General features: G+C 37.9%; 2 protein-coding genes across 2 annotated transcripts in view; both read right to left on the bottom strand.

The window, feature by feature from the left end:
• LOC112343264 (disease resistance protein RPS5-like) overlaps positions 1-10,463 on the bottom strand; it is a 52,144-nt gene that overhangs the window by 30,424 nt on the left and 11,257 nt on the right. The window contains exon 3 of the mRNA XM_024666424.1: positions 2,309-3,851. Within this exon, the coding sequence (XP_024522192.1) occupies positions 2,309-3,851 (1,543 nt within the window). The remainder of the gene's footprint in view (positions 1-2,308; positions 3,852-10,463) is intronic.
• Positions 875-10,463, bottom strand: part of LOC112343266 (probable disease resistance protein At1g15890) — a 31,235-nt gene continuing 21,646 nt past the window's right edge. Inside the window, exon 4 of the mRNA XM_024666428.1 lies at positions 875-2,308. Within this exon, the coding sequence (XP_024522196.1) occupies positions 1,208-2,308 (1,101 nt within the window). The 3' untranslated portion in view covers positions 875-1,207. The remainder of the gene's footprint in view (positions 2,309-10,463) is intronic.

Below are 10,463 nucleotides of genomic sequence, written 5' to 3' on the forward strand. Positions count from 1 at the left end.
CATGTCCTTTCTCCTCCGCAGAGTCCAAATGACCTCCTTGGACGTTTGTGGGCTGCTCTTCCGTCGTCAAGCCACACTTCGTTTGACGGAGAAAGCGAACGCAAGACGTCAGCCCGGAGCTTTGGCGTTGAAGTGAACGAGATGTCCCGGGAAGTCGACGGAGGTGAAGCTGCTGGTTTCGCACTTTTGAAGCGAAGGGGATCGGAGCCTGCCGCCTCGCACTACCTTTAAACGGCTACGACTATAACGACTCTAAGACAAATGATAAGCCGAGGACAAACTTGGCATCCGGAAGACTACAGGACTATCGTGGGAGATACGTAAATGGAGAGGCCGAATTTGAGCCCGGAGGCGATGACTTTAGAGGTGCGGGAAGGCGTCGAGGTACCGGTCGTGCAGACGCCAGACGCGGTGGTCGGGGTGCTGTTGGCCAGTGGATTGCGGTAAGTGAGAGGCATAAAGATGCTGAGCCAAGTGACATCACCTCCTGCGATATCTCTGATGGAAGGGACGAGTCGCTTAAATCTTCAAACGGGACTCAGTCGAATGCTAGGAGAAAACATCAACAGGTATGGAGGATAAAACAGGCCGACTCAAAGGCAGCATTTCCAGCGGAGGAAAAACCGGACTACGAGGTTCCAAAGGCACGGTCTTTGGCATCTCAACTTGAACGTCCAGCATCGGAAAGTACGCAAAACTCTTCCGTTGGTGCGGCTTTTGAGGAGTCCAAACAGCGGCTCCATAATCTAGATGCTTTGGAAGGAGAAGGCGTGACGACCTCTCTAGATCTCGAGGAGCTACAAATTGACGGTCACCGTCGTGAGGGTAAAGCTCCACAGTTTTACAAGGTTTGTGCTTGCTTTTTTTCTTTCTCTATTTTCATGTGTTTGTATCTCTGGTTACAGCCGAAGGAGAACCGTTTCAGGACCTCTGAAGAACTAAAGGTATGCATATGCATATTCTTAATATTGTTATGTTTTCCATGTTTTACCATTTACTCTATACACCAGATTTTAAAATACTCAAAACCACGAGAGTAAAGTAATATCCTGAGAATACGATTTGTAAGAAAAACAGAAACTGTGTCTTCTCCAAACGCTGCTGACGGCTTGGAAATCTCTGTTTTTGTTTTTTGAGTGATGCAAAATAGTGTAGCATTTGCGCAGATCGAGAACCCAATCGATGTCCACTGAAGGAGCAAGGTTTACTAGCGCCCGTAGAATGTTATCTGGAGATCTGGCCGCTCCTCAAGCCATGGTGGAACTTTCGTACCTTTTAGGCAGCGTAGGACTTTGAGCCTGGGAAATAAGCCAAGGCCGTGATCGTCTGAACTCAATTGGGGCCACACTACATCATCATGACCAGAGAGCTCAAGTTCCTCCAATCCTGGAAGGGATGCAATGGATGATGGAATATTTTCGATCCCTATCAAGTGCGCCCATCTTAAAAGAGTCATCTGGTCTGTTGGCTCAAAGAAATCATTGGGGATACAGCCCTTCCACAAAAATAATGTGACGCATTTCACCTTCAGCTGTGATCTCTCGGTTGGCATCAAGAGTCTCCTCATGTAACCTTCTACTCTCAGTTCATCAAGGTCTTTGGGGTGTTGTGTCACAAAGAGAGGCAAATGCTCCCATGTATTATCAGGAGCCAGCTTGAATGTTAAAAGCTGCAGGTTTGGAAGACTTGCTGCCAAATCGTCCTTGAACTCCGACTGTGCAATGTGTAGATTTTCAAGGCCCAGAACTTCAAGGCATGGGAACGATCCATCTAAACTGAAGAACTGGATACCACTGTCTAGGCGAAGTTCTCGTAGCCGCTGAAAGCCCTTTAACCAGGACAGGTCTTTCATTGTCTCATTGTTCCTGATGGTTAACAATTGTAGCTGTGGCCATTCAAGGCTTTCGGCATTGTTTTCACCGTCTTCAACCCCGTCAATCGCAAAGCCCTCAAGCTGTTTGGAATTCTTAAACATTCGCTTCCAGTCAAGTTTGATAGTCGATTTCACCCAAATCTCACATCGTTTCAGATTGACAAGTTGCCACGGGCCGGTGAAATCGCCAAAGTCCATGCTCTTTGCACGCAACACCAGTGTCTCAATGTCCACTAGTGCACCAAGGCTGTGAGGTATTTTTATTGTTGCACCATAGTAGAGCTCTAGCTTTAAATGTCTTAGCTTGTGTAGGCTTGAAATTCCACTCAAATCCACAGCTAACTCCTCAAAGGAATGAAGCTTCAGCTCTTCCAAGTCGAATAATTGGGGCAGTAATGCAAAGTTGAGATTTCTGGTAGCCTTGCATTTCAAAACCTTCAGTGATGTCAAGCTGAAGAGCGCATCTGGCAATTGAGGCACATCATCGTAGGATGGAAAGTGAAGCACTTGAAGGTTTCTCAGCTTGGATATGCTCTCTGGAATAGAACGGGCCAAATTATAGCATCCATTCAAGCTCAATACCTTGACATTTTGGATGTGATCTATATCCAAACCAGAAATTTCATGAGGTCCATCGAGAAGCAAGACATCTCGCACATGAATGTCAGACAAAAGGCTGCTTGTAACCTTCTTTCCAATGAATGAAACTTTAGAAAATGTTGGAGAAATCCCAGGTGGACAATCATAGCCAAACAGGCATCCCTTCTCGTGCTCTTCCTGGGGTGGGTACTTCCCTTTCATGATTCTTATGCACAGCTTGCGTACCATATCGTGCACAGTTACATACTTACCCCATCGATCATCAGTTGTCTTCACTAGGCATCTTCGTTCCAGTTCACTAACAATCTGCAGAGGCGAGAGTTCTGACCCAACCGCTATCCAACATTTTCTCAGATCATCAAACTCGATTCGCACATCTTCTGGAAACGCAGCCACATAGAGAAAGCACTCTTGCAGCTTTTCATCCTTATTAGACAGCTCGTCATAGCTAAACTTCAAGCGCTGGAACATCTGCTTCTCAATGTCCCCGTCATTCAACAAATGCATCTTCTGATAGCGTTCTTCCCACACCTGCGGCCCGTCATGCCTGTAGTCAGCCATGGCACTGCCAATCACTTCAAGAGCTAAAGGGAGCCCCTCACATTTGCTAGCTATTCTCTCGGCAACTTTCACAATGTCCGGATCACTAGGTAGTGAATCATAAAAGGCAAACTTCCAAAACATCTTTTTGCTCTCGTCCTCTGATAGCTCATGCACAGGAAGTTCCTTTGCACCCAGCATGCTCAAAATGTCTTCCTTTCTGGTTGTTACCAGCACCCGGCTGTAAGAGGACGGCCCTGCTATAAAATCCAGTCCCTTGGCCAAGCTCATCTCCCACACATCATCCAGTATCAGCAAGACACAAATTCCACGAGCAACATTTTGTGCCAAGTGCTGCACATGCTCAAGGGTGCCTGCATTTTGGGCCCTCTCTCTCATGCCGCCCCAGTCAAGAGCGTTGAGGAGCTGGGCCCTGAGATCATCCTCCGATGCATCTTTCTTGACAGTGATCCATACAATGTTGTCATGGAAATGCTGCCGGACCCTCTGGTCATTGTTCACGAATCTTGCAAGGGTGGTCTTGCCACACCCTCCCATTCCCAGGAGTCCAAACCATTTCCCCGGGGCTTGTGGATCCAGGAGGGCATTCACCACCTCATCCACCTGCTCCCCATGGCGGCCAAACATGTCGTTGGCCTCGGGAACACCACGCCGTACATACTTTACGAGACCTCTGTCTTGTGGACAACTCCGTACGGAAAAGCTGGTGCTCGGCTGTATCACTCTCAACTCTTCTCGCTCGTACCTTTCAATCTGCGGGAGGAGATCGTTCTCGCAAGTGCGTACCAGCTCCGAAATCGCGCCAGATCGCTTCTCCCTGCGCGACAGATCCATCTTTTAGCTCCATTGCTTCAAACATGAATTCGAATAAGCCTTACTGTGATCCAAGCAGCGCTTGCGCCTTCTTAGTCCATTCAGTCAGTTCAGTCAGCCACGCCTCAGCCTCACCAGAGTAGCGGAAATCTGGATTCCTGTGCTTGGGAGCATTAAACTTGTCAAGCGTGGCCTGGATTCTGGATGCCCTCTTCTTTAGCTCCTCAAGTGGACATTCAGCTCAAGCTCGTGACCCTTGATCTGCGACAGGAGATCGCCGTAGGCACTTAAGGACTTCGCGATCTCGTTACTCCGCTTGTACCTATAGGAAGTGGAGAAGTTCAACCAGCTGCCTGCCATTTCTACACACACACACACACAAAAGATAAAATGCTACTGTACCGACCGCTTTATGGGGCTCCAGATCCTGTTGTTGCGTGATCCCAAGAGTGCTTGTGCCGTGGTGTTCCATTTCCTGACACGCTCCAAGCATTCCTCGGCCGCTTCAGAGAACATAAAGCCAGGTCCATTTCGCTCCTTGAGATCACCAAAAGCGTCGATCTTGTCCTGGATGTGGGGCGCCTTGTTCTCCAGCGTGTCAATGTTGGCATTGCAGTCCCATATCTTCTTAGCAGGGCCCAGAGCCAAGCCACACAAGGCGCTTGCCAAGGAGCCCACAACCTCCATGCCTGTAGACCTACAAGCAAAGGTCGTCTCCCAGAACTCTTGGCCTTGGTACCCCCTCTTAAAATGAACAGTAATTTTCAGAGAGGTATAAGCTGTTACAAGTGACTTGAGTTTAATTGGAGTTGATTGCTTGCAGTAGAGCGCGTAGTAGAGGGCCTCGTGCAGCACCCTCCCTCTTGCAATGCCAGCTCTCTCTCTCTCTCTCTCTCATTGCTCCGACAAGAATGCTCCGACATTGTAAGTTTCTCCAGGAGAGGTAACTTTTGTCGCTTTGTTTTAGTTGCACACAGATAGGACGCCTTCCAGCTGACTGGGCCACGTGTTTGATTGCTTTGGGTCAGGAAAACGTACTCTGGGTCATTGTTCACTATTTTTGAGACTAGAAATGTATATGGTTTATTTTGTAATGGAAAACAATATACTTTTGAACTAGGATAGTTACAAGATAAACATTAGCACTTTCTCAAGAAATTCTAAAAATGAGAAAAAATAAAAATATGAAAATTACAAATGCATAATCAAATGAAGCAAAATTTTGTTATAGTTAAATTTTCAGGATTCATGGTACTTGAGGAAATGAGAATCTTGGCTAGCTGGAACTTGATTTAGGACATCAAGAATTATTTTAAAATTGGAATAAAACTTGGTTTTCCTTATGGATTTTCAACTACATATAAAAGATGTACATTCATTCGTATGACAATATTCTTTTGATAAGAGCATAGGTTGTGCTGTTTAACAAACATATGATGTTTTTGACTGGAACTTTTATGAAAAAATTCCCACACTTCAATAAGAAAACAAACAAATTTATATTGTTTTTATTTGCTGCTGAATGTCCTCTTTTAATTTTATATGAATTGGGATTGTTGGTTACAACTGCCATACATATAACATATAAATGTTCTATTGCAAACACCTTTACCACATATTTAATTCTTTCTTGGATCCTCATAATATAATCAATTGCCACTTCTATAGAATTGTCTTTATTGTTACTTTTATAGTAGTGTCCTTATTGTGGGCACCTTTTGGAAATTTGTGATAAATTACATCCAAAACTAAATAAAAGTAATTCCAAACATTGTTATAGTATGGCACAATGCAAACTTCTCTAACTAGAGCATCCATTAGTATTAAACTGAATATTCCCTAAAACTAGAATATGAGAACTTATGTGGTGATATTTCATTAGAGTTCTTCTTAGTTCACCTACATAGTAATTGAGAAAAAATTATTAGCTTCTACCAAAGAAATAGACAGATAAACAATTTCTCACTAGTAATATTTAACACAAATAAAGATTTCGATTGCATCCCTAATCCCAACTAAGAATATCTTTATAATTTGAGTAAAACATATATCACTTGGGAAACCATACAGTTATAAACATGAAATATAATATGATTATTACAAACTTACCATCATAGTTGTGTTTTGCTTTTGCACTATAGCCTTAGCATGTATAACCACAATTCTTAGCTCTTCTTCCTCCAAGACATTTTCTTCAACAAAATTATTATTAGATAAATTATTCATCATTACTTCTAACATCACTAGTGATAAATATAATATTCTCTTGCAAATCATATCCAAACAAATTTGCTAGATTATATGGTTTTAACTTTCCCCCCAAATCCGATTTATTATTTTCCACCGTGCTATGTTGTGCATTTTTAATGAGAATAAGTGTTTGCCTATGCTTATAAAAAGTAGATTTGGTGAAAAAATAACCTTTTGCTGCCCTTGTTGCAACACATGATAGATAACGATAATTTTTCTTTCCTTTTTGCTTTAGTTTGGTATGAACTATTGAGATGTGTCATCTTCTGGCTAATCTAGTGATTTCAATCCCCACACAAGTATTGCAACCAACATTACAAGGCAGACACATTTTTCCAAAATTTGTGAAACTTAAAAATACACAATTATCACATATCTTTTAGTGTTTTTAATGTTGTCAGCCTCGTGATTTTTTGCTACTTTCTTTCAAAAACATAATATTGTTACAAATATTATTTTTGAGGTATTTTTCAAGTCCTCACATAGCAAATTCATGATGGAGGTAGAAGAGATAGATTGCCCAATCTGTGATGCTTTTTGGGATTGGGCTCATAAGTAACATTTGATAAACATAGAATATAGGAAAGTTAAGACTTTTTACTTGTTTTTATTGATAGAAGTTTCTTTATTTTGGTATCATGCTTACTTTAGCAAAAATCTTTAACTCTTTGAGTTAAGTAAGGATAATTGCTCTTCTCTAAAGCTATGAAGGTTTTAGTGAAGATCCGGCTCATATCCTTATGCATCCAATGTGCCAATTATGTTTTTAAGTGATTTTTTATTTGGTTTTGGAAATCTTTTGTTTACAATTCTTATATGCACTACTATTTTGTGTTGTTAGAATTTACCATTGCATCCACAATAACATTAATATGTCTTCAATTGACCTTGACATGATACAAGGTAGATGAGTATTCAAGGATACCCTGTGATTTGCAAATAATTTTGGACTTGGAAGATGGTTGAGGTTGGGATTGGTGGAATAGATGGCATGCTATTGTTTTACATTATAACAAGGTTCACCCCACCATGGTGCTATTTGGCCTATAAAGAAATTAGAGTGATATTTTTAATTATACATTTTTTAAGATAGTTATGTTTTGGATTATTAGGGTATAAGTTGTGATTTGACGTTTGGAAGAAACTCTATAACCTAGAAGTAATTGAAGAGTCAAAATAGTCCAATGATGCAACTATGGAGATAAAAAGTCTTTTTAGCGAGACCATAATATTGGATATGGTAACAAATAAATTTGATTTTGGAGAAAGTGAAGTAAAAGTTTTTAGTGCACATAGTTATAAAAGCATAATTAGCTAAAATTAATACAAGTTTGTTACTCAATTTATATATATTTTTTACATTTGAACCTCCCACTTGTGAACTAGAGTTTGTATAGTAGGGTTTAGTGGGCGGCGAGATTGTAGAGGTGCTAGGTTTTGTATTTGCTCATCATTCTAGTTGAATTGACGAGCTGAGATAAGGTAAGCAATGGGTGAAAATACACAAAGTGAATCCCTTTTTTTTTTTCCTCAAATATTGATAACCCTAGCAAAATTGAATGGACCATTTAGCAAGGGATTGTATAAATAAATTATGAGTGTTTGTTTGGCTAAAGTGTTGCCAAACTTCCATAACAAGATTGAGAGTAATGGATTTTTTAAAGAGGATCATTTCAAGCTCAACATTTTGATATGGATGAGTATTAGAGTAAAAACAGGAGATGCAATTCAATTGACAAAGACACTCAAAAATCTCAATCGTCAAAGTAGGTATGCCTTAAAAAGCATGCCCAAAATAAAAGCCCTCCACGAAGACAATAGTGCCAACCAATACCCACTTAAAAATAAAACACACCAAATCAAGGATTATGAGAGTAGCAACCAAGGTTTGCAACACCAATTTTCAATGTTAAAAAGTACTCTAAGCGTTTACTAGATTTTTTATTAACTTTATTTGGCAAAAATCTACTTTATGAGTTATTGTAAATCTTTCCTAATTACAAAAGAGGATACTTCAAATGTGAAAGGTAAGTGGAGCAGAGAACTAAGCTAATTGAGCAAGTTTATGAGTGCAAATTGGATAATCATTTCATTTTGTGTTTATAAGTTCAAGATAAAAGACATCTTCATTGTATTGTGATATTAACTTAAAAAATCAATAGTTGCTAAAATAGAGCAAATAAAAGAGTTTATAAAATACTTGTATGACTACAGTGTTGTGGATCTCCTTGCATTTAAGTCAAATATAAGGTTAGCATTGATAGATCTTGAATTTTTTAAGGTACAAACCATATTAGTTTCAATGGAAAAAACCTCATAATTTTCAATATAGCTTTTGCAATATCTTCAAATAGCAAGGATAAAAAATTTTTAAAAATGGCAATGAGTTAGAACTACAATAATTAAGAAAGTTTATAATGGCACACTCATTTGAAAGTATAAAGCCCTACGAGTGAGGATAATTTCACTCATAGATAAGGATTTACTTCCCATATAAAGGTTTTTTTCACATGTGAAGTAAATCTTTTTTAGGATGGCATTCTAAAATTATACTCAACATTAAAGATAAAGGTATGCACTAATTTTAAATTTTAAGTTCAGGAGATGTATTGGCATAAGTGCATAAAGGCCATTGTCATTAGCAAGGATAATGAAAAAATTATTAAAGTGGTATTCTTTTCAAAATAATTTTGTAGTTTTTAATTTTTATTTATGTAGCTCTAGACTAAATCATATGGCAACGAACGTGAGGAGCAACCCCCATACCTTACTAAACAGGATTGATGAAGAAATTGAGTGTAAGATTATAACCAAGAAGAAAAAGGTAAATTTCATAGTAAAGCTTAATTGTATATATGGACTAATATTTTCTGGCACTATTTACAAATAGAAGAACACTGAAAGTGCTTCCTTAAATATTTTTTATTAAAATGTGGATAATATTATAAAAATAATTTATTGTTTTGCAACAATCTTCACTAAACATTGTTTTTTTTATGCTTGTGTGTATTAATTATAACTAACTTGTATGACTTTCTAACTATTATCCACAATAGTAAAAGCTCAGCCTATGGCTATAAATATTTATAAAGAGGTGTGTTAATTCTTATGCTTGTATATATTATATAATATAACTTTATTTATTTATTTAGTTAATATTGGCAAAATTGCAAAACAACAAAAAAGTCCAGCTAAATAATAAGACTACTCTTTCTGTGTATGAGGCAAAAGAAGTGGAATACACTATAAAAGCACAAAAAGAATCAATAACTATTAATAAAGTAATATAATAACAAATCAATTTAAGTAGTTTTTTTTTTCACTCAAATTTAGCAAATACTTGCAAGAATTTTCTAAGCTTAACATAGAAATTCTAAAAAAATTAATGGAATCGCTCCTTGAATTTAAGTTTCATGAAGTAATTCTATAAGAATGAAAACCATATTTACCAGTTGCTAAATGCTTGCAAAATTAAAACTGAACAAACCTTAAAGGACATTGTTGAGCAGAGTGTAAAGTTTGGACAATTGATTATATCTAAAGAGGCCTGGTTCATAAATACTTGGGACTATACCACTATAACATTAAAAAATTAAAATGTAATTAAAACCATATCTATAAATATGGTTCTATATATAAAAAATTGCTACGCCTTGCATGTAGCAACGCTTGGTTTGCTTAATAGTAGTTTTATTATTACTTATTAATCTAATTGATCAAATAAAGTTTATAATTATAAGCATGTTTGTAATTTATAAACACAAGATTAATCTTATTGCATATCAACCATTAGATGATAGAATAAAAAAGAATATACTAGAAAGGGTTTAGGAAAGTTTATAAATTATAAACATGTTTATAAATTATAAATACCAGATTAATCTAAATGAATACCAACCGTTAGATGGTAGAATATCCTAGAATATCCAAGCTTATTCTAGGTATATTCACTACCATCCTATAGGTTTGCTTAAGCAAACCAAAAATTTATATGCAACACTATATCTGAATTGTGAATAAAATTATGTGAACAAAATTGGCAAACATCAGTTTCAAAACTATATAGGTATCAGTAAACTATATAGAAAAGCATATGTACATTTATTCTCAAAATACAACTCAATCATATTCAAAACTATACAAAAAACCATTCATTATGATTGCCAAATAGAGCATAAATCATGATGAAAACTATGTATGGTTGTAGTCCCAAAACCAATGCATTAACAATTTAGAAACCAATCATGAAACCATTAAAGTCACATATGGTTTAACACAACCATCTTGTTTTGGTACTAATTATAGTAAAAAACCATATTGATGAGCGTGTTGTGGTTGTAATGCTGGGCAACACTCCGGGTTTTGG

This window comes from Selaginella moellendorffii, unplaced genomic scaffold (genome assembly GCF_000143415.4).
Source record: "Selaginella moellendorffii unplaced genomic scaffold, v1.0 SELMOscaffold_141, whole genome shotgun sequence".
Classification (NCBI taxonomy): Eukaryota; Viridiplantae; Streptophyta; class Lycopodiopsida; order Selaginellales; family Selaginellaceae; genus Selaginella; species Selaginella moellendorffii.